Source organism: Drosophila ananassae, chromosome 3R (assembly GCF_017639315.1).
Source record: "Drosophila ananassae strain 14024-0371.13 chromosome 3R, ASM1763931v2, whole genome shotgun sequence".
Classification (NCBI taxonomy): domain Eukaryota; kingdom Metazoa; phylum Arthropoda; class Insecta; order Diptera; family Drosophilidae; genus Drosophila; species Drosophila ananassae.
The window spans coordinates 4,871,435-4,886,785 of NC_057930.1; the positions used below are offsets into that span (position 1 = coordinate 4,871,435).

General features: G+C 34.7%; 3 protein-coding genes across 7 annotated transcripts; 1 reads left to right on the forward strand and 2 right to left on the reverse strand.

Moving 5' to 3' along the window:
• Positions 1 to 5,575: 5,575 nt before the first annotated feature.
• LOC6505388 (vacuolar protein sorting-associated protein 41 homolog) lies at positions 5,576 to 13,667 on the forward strand. 4 transcript variants are annotated; one of them, XR_006507393.1, is made up of 12 exons: positions 5,580 to 5,740; positions 5,800 to 5,928; positions 5,993 to 6,163; positions 6,216 to 6,336; positions 7,323 to 7,676; positions 7,747 to 8,074; positions 11,791 to 11,859; positions 11,915 to 12,316; positions 12,507 to 12,693; positions 12,751 to 12,778; positions 12,880 to 12,984; positions 13,048 to 13,174. XR_006507393.1 is itself a non-coding variant. In XM_001966875.4 (12 exons), exons 1-12 carry the CDS (start codon positions 5,717 to 5,719, stop codon positions 13,603 to 13,605), a joined length of 2,520 nt encoding a protein of 839 aa, XP_001966911.1. In that variant the 5' UTR covers positions 5,582 to 5,716; the 3' UTR covers positions 13,606 to 13,667. The 4 variants fall into 4 exon arrangements, 3 of the variants coding, with proteins under 3 accessions (XP_014759540.1, XP_001966911.1, XP_032309129.2); XM_001966875.4 differs by adding an exon at positions 13,232 to 13,667 and having other exon boundaries at positions 5,582 to 5,740; positions 12,751 to 12,984; XM_014904054.3 differs by lacking the exons at positions 11,791 to 11,859; positions 11,915 to 12,316; positions 12,507 to 12,693; ... (1 more) ...; positions 12,880 to 12,984; positions 13,048 to 13,174 and adding an exon at positions 9,614 to 11,773 and having other exon boundaries at positions 5,576 to 5,740.
• On the reverse strand, positions 8,061 to 9,356 carry LOC6502488 (beta-1,3-galactosyltransferase 6). Its single transcript, XM_001966876.4, has one exon. The coding sequence runs from the start codon at positions 9,272 to 9,274 to the stop codon at positions 8,129 to 8,131; it is 1,146 nt and encodes a 381-aa protein (XP_001966912.1). The 5' UTR covers positions 9,275 to 9,356; the 3' UTR covers positions 8,061 to 8,128.
• LOC6505413 (60S ribosomal protein L5) lies at positions 13,655 to 15,200 on the reverse strand. Of its 2 annotated transcripts, none has more exons than XM_001966874.4 (5): positions 15,073 to 15,200; positions 14,963 to 14,995; positions 14,615 to 14,878; positions 14,125 to 14,562; positions 13,655 to 13,914 (listed from the first exon to the last, which is right to left on the reverse strand). In XM_001966874.4, exons 2-5 carry the CDS (start codon positions 14,963 to 14,965, stop codon positions 13,720 to 13,722), a joined length of 900 nt encoding a protein of 299 aa, XP_001966910.2. In that variant the 5' UTR covers positions 14,966 to 14,995; positions 15,073 to 15,200; the 3' UTR covers positions 13,655 to 13,719. The 2 variants fall into 2 exon arrangements, with proteins under 2 accessions (XP_001966910.2, XP_044572042.1); XM_044716107.1 differs by having other exon boundaries at positions 15,124 to 15,174.
• Between the last annotated feature and the right edge of the window lie 151 nt (positions 15,201 to 15,351).

Consider the following 15,351-nt stretch of genomic DNA (forward strand, 5'->3'; position numbering starts at 1 on the left):
TTTCCGTTTCGGGCAATCTAATCCTATGTTTCATAAGAATCGGCCAACTATATCCTATACTTGCCATATAACTGAACGATCAGAAATGGCACAACCTTTCTATTTTTAAAGATGCTTGGGGCTGTTTCCAATATTTTTATTAGAAATTTTGTTGATGGTGAAATTCTCATAAGGATCGGACAACTATATAGGATCCGATATATATAATAATAATATAAGCTTCTGCTAAACTGCAAGGGTATATCAACTTCGGCTCCGCTTGAAGTTAGCTTTCCTTTCTTGTTTTTTTTTTTATAATTAATTATATAGTGGAACTCTCATAAGAATAGGCCTCTCATCTATTAATTTGTTAAAACAATTTGGTTTCCCACAACTACGAAACAATTTTGGATTTTAAATACATTTTTAGGCAAATTTTTAATTAAAATTTTTAAACTAACCAAATTCCAAAACCTTTGTAAATTAAAAATAATTCAGAGCCACTGAAGCTATCGAAAAATTCTTTACGCCTTTGGAAAGGTTTTTAATTATTCCACCTTCTTAAATGTCAAAATCTATAGAGTTAAAAAAAAAAACAGTTTTGAGGTTTTTCCTTACAATTAAAGTATTGCTAACTTTGTAAATCGCCTGTCCAGAGGTTACTTCCATATATGTATATATATTCTATATGTTATGCGTTCTATTTTAAATAATTGAAGATCAATATATACAAAAAAACAACTGATATCATATAAAAAAACCTCTTGACGAGGTAAAGTACCGGTGACGAACCTGCATGCGAAACCCAAAATATCTGATATCAATTTTAGCAATATAGCATATTTTCGTCACACCAAAAAAAAGCAACTTATATTAAATATATATATCGGATCGTAAATAGTTGGCCGATCCTTATAAGAATTTCACCAAAAAAAATTTGTATACCAAATATGTACATACATACGTTGGAAACAGCCAAGTATCTTAAAAAATAGCAAATTTACGCCATTTCCAATCGAGGAAGCTATATGGTAAGTCGGCCATATTGTAGATAAAAATATCAAAGTTATAGCATTTCCGATCAATCAGTTATATGGAAGCTATATATATACATATATACTGCCTGCAAATAAAAGAAGGATGTGTACAAAGTTTCAAGTCGATAGCATTAAAACTGATGGACTTGTATATATAATCTTTATAGGGTGGGAGATGTCTGCTTCACTGCGTTGCACACTTTTGACCAAAACTACACTAACCTCTGCAAGCCCATGACAGGGTTTAAAAAACAAAACACTTTCCGGATTGGATGCCGCTTCGTCCTCGGTATTTTACCACATCAAGAGCTTTGTTTATTTGATATAATTATAAAGGTGGAAAATTTTGTTTCCATATAGAATCCAATATAATAGAATATGCAGTTCTGGATGCTTTTGCTGTTGATGAACAAATCAAAATTAATGAACCTGCGAAATTGAAATGTTTATAGGAAAACTTTTGTACCTGTTTGACATTGAACTTTAACATTTTAGTATCCACTATGAAAAAATGTAAAACAATAAAATTGAAGTTAAACAAATTTAATAGAGCCCTGCAAGAATACGTTGAAACATTTCATGGTTTTTGATTGTAGGTCATGCGGTTGAAATTTTATTAAAAATGCTCCATAAAAATGCCACACTTATATATTAATGTCTTTTATTTACATTGTGCCACTGCCAAAAAGTGTGTTCACGCATGAAATCATTATTGTTGGCGTGGTCTCGTTGCGCCAACTTAGTGCGGCAATTTAGTACGTCCGGGTCATAAACTGCAGGATCAAGCAGTTCAATGCGGATGAATATCGTTTTTCCATATATTGAAATTGTTGCAAATGGGTTACAACAAACGATATGTACTAACAACAATGATAGACACGGCTTACATAATTCAATATATGGTAAAATTTGGTTAATTTCTTCTCTTAGGTGTTCCGCGAAAACTTCGGTTCAGGAGAGCCTGGTTTTGGAGCAGGTGAAATTATGAGTCGAGATTTTTTGGTGTCGGCCTGTGTTATTAAAGATTATTGTAGAGTATTTTATAGAGATTACTAGCTGACCCGGCAGACTTCGCACTGCCAGCTGTTGTTTGTTTCTTCTTTTCTTAACAAAACTTCTTTTGTGACTTTTTCTTGAAACTTCTTTTGTGATAAAATTTAAAATTTTTCAAACTTAAAAATATTATCTGATACAGTAAGAACTGAAGATAGCTAAAGTAAAGTTTCATGGAGCTGACCAAATAAATTAAAATACAGTACTAATTACAATTTGTGAGTCTGAAATTTTTTCGCGATCGCGATTCACTTTTGTTTAATTTCGAAACGCGACATTAGATCCCCCAAAGCGCACGCGACGCGAATAATCTGATTGGATTTGAACTTTGTGGAGCGGGAAAAAATTTAAAATTGACCCTTTTTCGTTAGAAACACACCTAAATTGCTTTAAATTATAATCACATTGACTGATTATAATTTAATATGAACTGTATTGAATAGCAATAGATAAATAATAATCATTTTTAATCCCAGAAACTAAAGAGCGTAAAGGAGCTGGTGGTGGGACCATTTGTGGCAATTTTATTTTGCCTTTAGCACAACATAATCCAGTAAATTCACCAGTGTACTTTAACGCCTTACAATATTTACAAAGTGTTTTCATTTCCGCAATTGTTACTGTTTTGTCGGCACAATAATCAATTGCCGGATCATAGTGGAATGCAGCTCGTTCAAGAATCACAGAAGCACTGCGTCTGCGGATTCGCTCATTTTCATTATGTCTAGCTTGCTGTTGTTGTGTTTGATGTACACGAACTCGTTGCATTCTAAGCATATCTCGTACATTGTCACTCACTAAAGAACGCAGTTCTGACATAGCAATACGACTATTTTCTTCTGTCTGTCTCTGGTCATCAGCGCGGCTAGCACGTGAGGTAGCTCTTCGCACATTTAATTGACTACGACGACCTAAGTCTTCTCCTCGGCATCGTAAATTGTAATTAATCAAATTGAGAAAATTTCCCGCGAAATTTGAGAAGTAATAAAATTTCAAATAAAATTTTTTTTCAATTTTTTTCACAATTTTTCAGTGAACATAATATCGGTTTTTCACATAAAATTAACTGAGCAGAGAACAATGAGTAGCTGTCAAACAATGTATCACATACCTGCGCCTACTATTATTGTAGAAAAAAGAGAAATTAAAAATTTTGTCCAAAAAATAAAAATAAAAATTTAGGGGTGGACTACCCCTAACATTTAGGGGGATGAAAAATAGATGTTGGCCGATTCTCATAGATACCGGATAAGTACAAAAAATTTCATCAAAATCGGTCAAGACGTTTCGGAAGAGTATGGTAACGAAAACTGTGACACGAGAATTTTATATATTAGATGGAATTTGTTTTTTTAAACACCCTAGTACTCGTAAAAAAATTTTTGACGAGTTATTCTTTCCATGTTGACAGTTTATTCTTTCCATGTACCACATGGAAATGAATGTATGTAATACACTAGTCGGCATAATTATTTTGACGAAATACAAATGGTTCAAGTTTTTAAATTACTTTGCAATGGTTTAATATAACTTAATGAATTTTTTTGCTGTTTTACTTAGTGCTAATACAAACTTAAAAATAATGAATTCAACATTTTATCATATTAACTTAAAAAAATATAGGCTTATGTAATTTTCAAGTGGTGGCATAAGTATTTTGACAAGTTTATTTTAATACGAATAGCAAAGTTTAAACTTAAACAAAACTAAACGAAAAAAGGAATTTAGTAAAATATATATTTTCCTTTAGTTTCAATAACTTTTTGCAGCCGTTCCGGTACTGAATCAATTAAATTTTGGATGATCTCTGGAGATATTTCTTCCCAAAGGGAAGTGACCTCAGAAATTGTCTCCTCTCTGGTTTTATTTAACGATACTCTTCTTTTACGTTTTATAAGAGACCAGACGTTTTCAATTATATTTAAATCTGGACTTTGAGGTGGCCAGTCCAAAATGGTAACACCAACATCCTTCAAAAATTGTGTAATCATCTTGGCTTTGTGGCATGGGGCATTATCCTGCTGCAGAATGAACGATTGTCCAATTAGCCTGTCTCCAGAAGTAAATGCATTATCATTTAAAACCCGTAAATATTGGCCTTGGTTCATCGAGACAGTGACAGGTACGAAGTCACCCAGTCCATTATACGCAACACATCCCCAGAACATCACAGAGCCTCCACCATGGCTTACTTTTTGGCAAACCGGCCGCATTTTCTGCCTTTGTGCCCTTGGAAATCTTACAACAATTTTTTTGAATTATTCTCAAAGGAGCTTTCATCTGTCCATAGAACGCTCCTCCAAAACTCCTTTGGCTTATTGACATATTCCTTGGCAAATGATAGTCTTTTGAACTTATTTGCTTTTGTTATATATGGTACTTCCTTGACTTTATAAGTCTTAAAATCATATTCTTTTAATCGTCGACGGACTGTGCGCTCACTAATTGGTGTCTTAGCTGACAAATTAAATTGATCTGCCGCGGATTGGGGCTTTAGTAAAACATTTTTTTTAATTCCCGTAAGAGGACTCGGTCTTCACTGAGATCTGTTTTACGATTAGCGCCTGATCTTCTTAAATTACGCATGTCATTATGCTTTTTAAACTTTTTGATTTGGTAGTGCACAGTTTGACGCGACACATTATACTCATTGGCAATGTCTTTGACTGCTATTCCAACGTTAAATTTTGCTACCATTGAAGATCTGGTAACCAAACTTAGCTCAGCCGTTTTACCCATGATTTTTAAAAATTTTTAATAACTTTCTATTTTAATAACAACCATAAATATTGCTCAAAGTTAAAACACTGAAGTTCATTGATTCTCCCGTACTTAAAAGTGTAAAAATATTTCCATAAAGATGCTGTCAAAATACTTGTGCCACGCAAAAAACCATTGTCTGCATGCATTCTTATCAGCGGAAAGAGAAACGAAATAAAATTTGGCATGCACATAGATTATTTGTTTTGCGCCTCATATTCGCACCGTTATTTGACGATTTCAAGCAACTCTAAGTTCAAGAGTCAAAAAAAGTTTCGTCAAAATAATTATGCCGACTAGTGTAAGCTGTGTTTGTTTACAAATTGATTTGAATTTGTTACAAATTGATTCAGAATGTTACATTTTAGCAGTTTAAATCATGACAATTATAGGGCAAAATATCGTAATTTCGGTTCATATTTTTCATATGAAATGGAAATGTTTCTTGTGTACTAAGGCCCATATTGCTGATCAAGTTTCAAGCAACTTAATAAGATTGATGATTTCCATTTCATCAAACTCACCTAGTCGGCTGTGGTAGGCTTTTTCCCATTTTCCCCTTCATAATTTAAAAAATTGCAAAGTAAAATTAAACTTTGCGCGCTCAGTGACAGTAGCCAATGGAAAGAAAGCATAAAATTTGTAATCTATTCGCTAAAAAACGTTCATTGGTGCAGGTTGGCATGCCCATGTACATTTCTGGTATTTTCTTTTTTAATATCGATAGTATTTCGGTTCCTATATTTACTGCTTTACGTATTTTTCATCTTTAGATTTTTAAAATTTTAAGATGGCAGTGCCATCAGCTGTGTTGTATATTGTATGGTAAAAACATATGATAAAAAAATTTGTGGCTTTGTTACAATCAAAAGAAGCATATTTTCAAAATGTCTGACAAGTGTTCTTGTTGCGTAAGTTAAAAACTTAGGGATTGTTTCGTTTTGTAATTTGAAATTGTTCGTTTCTCTAGAACTCCAAAACGGATTGTAAACAGGGAGAAGATGAAAATGAACCAAAGTTTAAGTATCAACGTCTAACCAACGATTTGAAAACTATACTTAACGCCGATGCTGTTACATGCACTGCAGTTCACCCAAAGGTAAGGATGTTTTGCCAGTTCGCTCGCTTTTTCAATAAGTGTTCTCGCTTACCTATTATATTAGTTTCTTATACTTGGAACTTTTCGTGGTCGCGTATACTTGCTGGATCACCAAGGAAATTCAGTCGATTCACAATTGAGCAAAAGCGGACGACATACCCACCAGGTGGCAGTCAACAAAGTTGATGTAGACCCGAAGGGCGAGTATGTGGCCACATGCTCAGACGACGGAAAAGTGAGTAAAATGTTTATTTTAGCTTTATTGTAAATTATTTCCCATATCACAGGTAAACATTACTGGATTGTTCAACCAAATACCAGAACACCAGAAACTTGATTTTCAAAAATGCATCAAAGTGGTGGCCGTGGATCCCAATTCCAAGTCTTGTATTGATCAATTTATTGTCGGTGCGTAATTTTTTAAAAATTGTTAATTATTCATTTTCTTGAGGTTTTGCTTTACTGCATCTCATTCAAATTGTCGCCTGTGTAATGTGCTTATCTAAATATTCTGTTTCACAGGCCGACAATTTCCAACTTTTTTTTCCTCCACGCATAATTTTACCTGCTCCATAACCTTTAGGCTCCCCTGAACCAAAGTCCTGGACAAACATAGGTTCTATCACCCACAGTTTCCGCGGTACACCTAAGAGAAGAAATTGATCAAATTTTACCATATATTGAATTATGTAGGCCGTGTAATGGCGATGACCATCATTGTTTCCAGTACATATCATTTTTGAAATGTATGTGTACCAACTAAAATTAAAAAATGGTATCTAGCAGTTACCATGACTTTTTGAAAATATGAGATTAATAACTCCAATTTAATTGAAGAAAATATTGTTTAACCACCTATAATAAATAAAATTATTTCGAGTTTTTCATTAAATCCAAAATTAAAACATGGTATGATCTACTGATTTCAATAAGAAAATAAAAATCTTCCATAGTAAAATGTTTGGGGAAAAATCATAGAAGACCAAAAATTAATGTAGAAAATCTGAGATTTCAACTTTAGAAGAGTATTCCAAAGATATGGTAACTGCTAGATACCATTTTTTAATTTTAGTTGGTACACATACATTTCAAAAATGATATGTACTAGAAACAATGATGTTCATCGCCATTACACGGCATACATAATTCAATATATGGTAAAATTTAATTAATTTCTTCTCTTAGGTGTACCGCGGAAACTGTGGGTGATAGAACCTATGTTTGTTCCGGACTTTGGTTCAGGGGAGCTTAAAGGCTATGGAGCAGGTGAAATTATGCGTGGAGATTTTTTGCTGTTGGCCTGTGTTTTTAAACAAGTCTGTTAAACTCTTCAAAATTTTACCAAATTATCCAGCCATTTATGCGAATTAAACAGTAATTGTACATATTTTCAGGTGACGAAAAACTAGTCTTATACAAAAGAAACATTTTTAACAAATTTATGCCTAAAGAGCTATGTATGGTTGAGGGTAGTGTATTGTCAATTTGTTGGCATTTACACATGGTTGCATGGGCAAGTCATTTGGGTGTTCATGTCTACGATTTGAATGAAAAATGTTCTCTTGGTCTGATAAAATGGGAAGTTCCGTCACAGACTCGCCTTGAAAATTTTAACTGTCACTTGCGATGGCAAAACGACAACAAGCTTCTTATTGGCTGGGTGGATACCATTAGAATTTGCATAATTCGAAAACGAAATGCAATCGAAGCTTCATCCAGAAATTTACCAGACTATGTAGTTGATCCAAGTGAGTAAAATTTGAATTAAAAATAATTTAAATTTTTGGTTTTATTATTTTAAAAAATTATTCTTTGCAGTCTCCACATTTCAAACTAGTTTTTATGTATGTGGACTTGCCCCATTGACATCTAGTCAACTAGTGGTACTTGGATATATTAAGGAGAAAAGTGTCTCGCTTAAGGCACTGAGTCCAGTATTATGTGTCATTGAATATAAAATGAACAGCAGCGAAGAAATATGCACAGATAGTCTAAATTTGCGCGGGTATGAAGATTACACCGTTAATGACTACAGCTTGGGCTGCATAATTGAGGAGAATCGGTATTACATTGTGGCCCCCAAGGACATTGTGGTGGCTAGTCTTATCGAAACAGATGATCGCGTTGAATGGTTGATTAAACACAGGTATGCAGCGATGTCCATTATAATTTTCTTTCAAGGAAATTTTATTTTCATGCTCTAAGGTACTAAATTGTCGCAACATTTGTCAGCAGTTTTTGTCCAGTCATAGTAGTATTCAAGAACCGAGCTGTGACCAGTTCCACTGCATAGCTTACCATCAAAAATTTGAGCCATCATTTCCATGCTACGTTTGTGCAAGACTATGTGATAGGATTTGCATTTTCGCGGCAAAAAAGCAGTGTCAAACCGGGGGTCGTGCCATCTATAAACATTGCGCAACGGAGCCAACCATGTCCCGACAGAGACATCCTCTGATGCGTACAGAGATAGAATTTGAGAATTGTTAGAAATGTATTCACATAGTTTGCGGGATAGAACGTATCCACCTCCAAGAGCATATGGCAAGTAGTTTTTGCTTAAATAATAATTGTACTCCTTCCATTGACCATGAAGCTTAATTGTTGCTCGACCATTGAAGTAGCCCCAATAGAGTTGTGGTAGAGGGTTAGTCCCATACTCTCGCTCTTTATGGAGTAATTTGTTGTCATAAGAAATTAGTTCATTTATTAGAGTATCCAGCTTTACATAAGTATCATCGTCAACTTTGATGAGATAGGAAAATTCAAAAGTTTGTGTAAGAACATTCATAGCTTGGAGAATCTTTTCAGTTAGATTGTAGTATGTGTCGTAGTGGTTAGGAAGTAACAATAGATCGTTATGTTTTCCTTGTTCTCTATATAAGTTGTCCTGTATTGCTTTGCCCAGCTGCATAGTGCCGATAGCGAACATATGTTTCACTTTAATTTTGCGTGCCCTTTTAGGAGAATGCAAGTTTTTACTGCTTTTTTTCCAGTTGATATACTCTTTCAGACGAATTTCCTGATGCTCAACCAACTCTATCTCCAAATGACCATTGGGTCCATAGTTAGGAAGATATAGTAATTCTTCAGGATAGTAGGAATGGAAAATATGCCGTGGAGAAAGTCGAAGCCAAGTACCGCGGATTGCATTCCTTTGCTCCATGTTGCGGGGACTGCTAAGAACGAGTACCAAAAGAAAGTTGTCTGCATGCGTCGCAACATGGAGGCCGCTGTGCTCGGCCGGGCATTTCTCCACCAAAATGAGTATCTTTGTGATGAAGCTACCAAAAGAAAACGCAGCTATTACCACAATAAAAGTTACAACGCTCTTTAAACGACGCATTTTAAAATATGAAATTTCTAACTTTCATAATGGATTGAAAGAGACAATATGACCAGTTTTCATGCAAAAAAATACATAAATGTATACATATGAATTTTTTGGTTTGGTTTTTTGGTCACATTTAACACTGCGACCTGGATTTTCAAACGGTAACACTATAATTTAGAGTTATTTACCCGTTAGACATTTTTTTGTTATTTATTTAGTTTTTTTTTATATATTTTTAATAATAATTTTTAAAAGAAAATTTTGCTTTTCATTTAAGCTTTTTTCTATAATTTTTTACTTACAATTTTTTACTTAAACTTATTTTGTTCAATAATTTTTAATGCATTCAAGGAATCATCTTCGTCCCCATAATCCTTTATCAGGACTACCATGAATAAAAACAAAGCATTTCCGTCTGCAGGCAGATTTGATCATATTTCAGATCGTACAAGTATATCATATACACCTGTGTTCATTAAAATATCAGTGCAACCGAGTCTAAAATATATAACTGTTTTATTTTAATTTTTCAAGTGTTTTCCTGAACTTTTCAATATTGCTCTAATAAATTGGAAATAGAGATTGAGAAAACCCAAAAGCGTTATTAGATTTAGACTTTTTTAGTTTTTATTCATATATTTGCACCAATTCACGAACTTTGGCTATTCACTGAAATAACAGTGTTAACAAAAAAATTAAATAAAATTCATAAAAACTTTTAAATATTTGGGTTTGAAATTATATTTTGCTGTATAGCCATTGTAGGTTATTACAGCATCACAACATAGTGGCATGGAGTCTACAAAGTCCTGACAACGTTTGAGGGTAATATCGCCATATGCTTCCTACAAAACATAACTCAACTGCGGCTTAGAGGTCGAAAAGTTCTTTAAAACATTACCCTTGATGTCCCCTAAAAGTTTTCAAACTGATTTAAATACTGGGATTGTGCTGGCCATGACATATTCTAAGTCTCGTCTTGGATAAACCATGCCATGACCAGTTTTCATGTGTGTTAGGGATCATTGTCTTGCGGAAATATCCATTATGGCGGCATATCCTCCTCAGAACAGGGCAGGATGACGTTTGTTTTTTATATATCTACATATACGAGCTGGTCCATGATCCCATCGGTCATATGTATGGGCCTCAAACCGCAATGCGTAATAAAACCAATCTTACTAAGATTATACCTACAGTGCTTAAGTCTGCTCTGTCAACAGATATTACGTCATTTGAATAGTGGTCAATTCAAGTAGATTTTGTCAAGCCCCAACCTGGCTTTGATATGCCTTTTACCATGTAATATGCCGTGCACCATTCTTGGACTTCGAGCATTAAAATTATCATTTAATAATTGCCGGAGAATAGTCACAGAACTGATCCCCCATTTTAGAGCCGCTTTTATAACTCTAAAGGATGCAAAAGGGCCCGCTTTGCTATAGCTCACTATGCGTCAGTCCTACAATATGGTGTTTGTGCATATCGTACCTCGTTTTTTTTCGGTTCGATTCATAATTTATGGAAATCATTCTGGCAGAACATTTTATGAGACTTTGAGTTTCTTTGTATGCTCTTCCCTTCTCTCGAAGCTGAACGACCGTTACTCTTTATCCCTTGGAGGAGTGAGGTCCTCTAACCACGAAAATAAAATTTTTTTAATAGAAATAGTTTAATGTTGTAATAATTACAAAAATTAGTATAATTAAATTTACTTTTCACAAAATTAAAAAAAATTTTGGCACTTTTCAAAGAAGAAAAGCAAAAAAAAAAAAGGTGAAAAGCCTAAAGTTCTTGAATTGCTGCAAAAATATGAATAAAAGATCAAATCGGCGTAATTCTGGTTTTTGGGTTTTTTCAATCTCTTAACTTTATTTTACTAAAATAATATCGAAAAAGCCAGGGAAAGATTCAAAAATTTGAATAAAACAAATATGTTTTCGATTCTGTTGCACTGCTTTTTTAATGAGTACAGCTATATGTATATAGTTTCCATAGGGTCAATTATTTTCAATTTATTGACATGTGATTTCATATTTACAGATTGTGTATACTCTGTGATTTTTTACGTAGACTTCTATAGTAACCACGTTGGTCACGTTTATATTAATTTTTGCCACGTATCCTCTAGATCCAAAAAATATAATATTTTTGTACCGTAAGATCCAAAAAGGTCAATTTATATCTATTAAACCTAAAAAAATGTAAGGCACTAAGGAACTCTGGGTATCATAAAATCTAGAAACTGGACTAAACTCGTTCTAATAACAAACGTGTGCAACGCAGCGAATTGTTCAAATGACACAACCTTGGTATTTTTAAAGATGCTTGGGGCTTTTTACAACATGTTCTTTTTAGAAAAAGGATTAAATATTGAAATTTACTTAAGGACTATATATGATCGAATATATACCTAATAATATAAGATGCTACTAACTGCAAGGGTATATCAACTTCGGCTCCGCCCGAAGTTAGCTTTCCATTCTTGTTTTTTATTACATATATTTTTACATTGAAATGATTTGAAGCAAATATGAAGATGCAATTGAGGTGGTCACAAAACATGGAGGAAGCATGCCGATTTTAGCTATTGCCAAGTAAGATCTGAATTACTGTCTTATTTTATTAAAGTTAATTTGGAAAGTACTACAGACTTTATATCAACTATTTGTTGACCCGGAAGGAATATGAAACTGCTGCAAAACAATGTCAGCTCAGGCTTGGCAACAATAAATCTTTGTGGGAAGATGCTGTATTCAAATTTACAGGAGATCAGCAGCTGCGGCCTATTAGCGCGTACCTCCCCACATCCGAAAGTTGCGAACTCGGTCCACATGTATATGAAATGGTTCTGTTTGAATTTTTAGAGTTGGATGTAAAAGGTTTTCTTAATCTTATAAAAACATGGCCATCACGATTGTATAATAGTCAAAGAGTTATCGACGCTGTCAAAGCAAAATTTAAGGACGAAAATGATAATGAACTGCTGGAGTCGCTTGCGCTACTCTACACCTACGAGGGGGACTACGAGAGAGCCATGCCAATTTATATAAAGTAAGTAACAATTTTTTGTACCTTATTGGTAATAACACATGCCAACAGCTTTAGAATTGGTTTTTATTTTTCAATTATAGACTATTTGTCATTGCTATTGGGTCAAACATACTTTACCTTTGCCTGAAAATATTGCATATGTATATGAAACTACACATGGGATTACATTTTTTTGTTGTTATTTTTTCAGATTGAAAAAAAAAGACGTCTTTGACCTTATTCGTTCTCATGAACTTTACAACGTAATATCAAAACAAATCGTTCCACTTATTGAATTGGATCGTGAGCAGGCATTTAAAATACTTCTAGATAAAAATAAGATTCAACCAAATGTCGTTGTCCATCAGCTAGAAGGAAATCAAGAGTATCTCTACTGGGTTTGTTGTATGAGTTTGTCTGTCTATAAAAACCACTAATCGCTGGACTTTTTTCAGTATTTGGATTCTTTACTAAAAATTGATGGTAATAATGTATTTCAACATAAGTTAGTTTCCCTATATGCCAAGTATAATCGTGACAAACTTTTACCCTTTTTGCGACGATCCAACAAATATGTAATACAGAAAGCTCTGGCCATTTGTAATAAGGAACATTTTAATGAAGAAAGGGTCTACCTCTTAGATTGTATGGGTGAAGCCGCGGAAGCTCTGAGCATTATAATTCACAATGTAAGAGAAATACAGCCACAACCAAATCGTGCATTTTTTAATATAATTTTTTGAAATTTATAGATGAACAATATTCAAGCGGCTATAGAGTTTTGCAAAGATCATAAGGACAACGACCTGTGGAGCTTCCTCATAGATGAATCAATAAAAAATCCAGAAATAGTAACAATACTGTTGGACGGTATTATAGGTTTGATATTAAAATTATTTTTAATTCCCCAATGAATTATAAAACAATATATTTTAGATTACGTAAACCCCGAAGTCGTGGTCAGAAAAATTAAATGTGGACAGGAAATTCCTAAATTACGAGAATCAGTCGTAAAATTGCTTCGTCATTACAATTTACAAAAAGAGTTGCTATCTGCCGCCCACCTTATACAACTTGAGGATTACTTCGACTATAGTGCTGACATTGTTATTGCCCAACGGCGTGGCTTCCAGGTAACCTATGGTCAATCATGTCCGAAGTGCCAAAGTTCAGTACTCACAAAAAATGCTGCGCAGAATTTTATAGTGGGATTTAAATGTGGCCATATTTACCATAACTCGTGCTCATTAACTCACTGCCTTTATTGCAAAGAATGCCGGATAAGTGTTAACGATGAAGCAGATAACTAATAAATCTAGTGATTATTCATTCATTGATAAATCTACATTGAAATAAATATTTGACATTGTCATTAGAATTGTTTATTTTTCTTCACGCTTTACATAAACGGATGAAAAAAATTATTAAGCCTCAGTTTCAGACTGAAGCTTTGCAACATACGCCGCCTTGTGAGCGGCAATCTTGGTCTTGCGCTGCTCATTTGTGAGTTTCTTAGCATTCCACCTCTTCTTCGTAACACCGGCAGCCTTCTTAGCGGTGACCTTATGGGTGGGGTCGTTACGAATGGCCTGGTGGGCTTTTTTATAGATATCCTCAAGCTAAAATCGAAAAAATTTTTATTAATACTAAAAGCCAGAAAAAAACAATTGTGCGACCCTAACAGGAAATTTTATCTATTAAGAGACGAAACTTCGAACACAGGTCACTCGCTTTATGTGGTCCATCTTTGGCACAGCCAGCATTGAGGGGGCAAAATGCAGCAGCAATTTTAAAAATGGACGTCTTAAAAGAAATTTATGTTTACTTACATCGTCGGCACGAATTCCCAGCCTTATGTAACGGCTAAATTGGCGCTTGAAGCTTTCTTCATCCTCCTCTTCTAGAGTACGCATGTAGTCTGCCACATGCTGCCCAAAGATGTGAGCTCGGTGCACATCTGCATTAAAGCTCTTGGTTTCAGCCGAGTAACCAGGAAAGCGTTTAACAGAATGTGGAATATTCAATCCACCATCAACTGCACCTTTCATGGCACCGAACACACGAGCTCCGGTTGTAGTGCGAGCCAAACCGACATCCAAGAAGCAACGGAAAGCTCCTGGACCATCATCGACAGGTTCCACATTAAACTCTTCGCCAGTAACCTCAGTGCATCCTGCGTACAGTGAGTCCAAGCCCAACTTGTTAAGCACGCGACGAGCTACTAGCAGACCAGTGCAATACGCTGCAGCATAGTTAGTCAGGCCGACCTTTAACGAACAGTTTAGTGTCGCAATCAATTTTTAATGCATACTATCTTACCTGAATACCGTATTTGGGTAACTCATGAGAATAAGCTGCGCAGACGACGCGGTCTCCCTCAATACGTGCATATGCGATCTGAACAGTTATATCCTTGTTCGACAGGCGCACGATAAGACGGTACTTCGGCGTGTTGTACTTGTTCTTGTCTTGGAAAGTCAAGCGCTTCCTGGCATAGTAGTCGGTTTTACCCTCGCGACGCCTGCGGAACTTAACCTGGTAGCGCTTGAAGTACTGCTTGTTCTTGACTACCTTAACGAAACCCTAAAAGTTTTTTTTTTTAAATATTTATAGCGTAATTCACTCTAATCGTTGGTTATATATAAATACATCAATTTTAGCTCTTACCATTTTAAACTTAGATCACCGCTTGCGATAAATCTGAAATAAAACCGTAAGGAGACCATAAAATTAAATTAAAAAGAAAAAACGTGGCGTAAAAGTTGTCACGTATATACCTCGCCGGAAACGGATAGAAAAAGAAGGAAATAAAATAATGTGGCCAGTACCAGAGTGACCGCACCGATAACGATAAAATGTACCGATATCGATTAGGGCACCGTTAATTGAAAAAGCAATGTTTATTCGCCAATGTATACATATGTATGTTGTCATGCATTACAACATGCGTCCCGGTTTTTGGCGATTCTGCTTAGATATTCATCGTGATTGCCTCCCACTTGATAATACTAATAAATACTTATATACCAAAAAAATACTTGTATGTAACCTTTTGT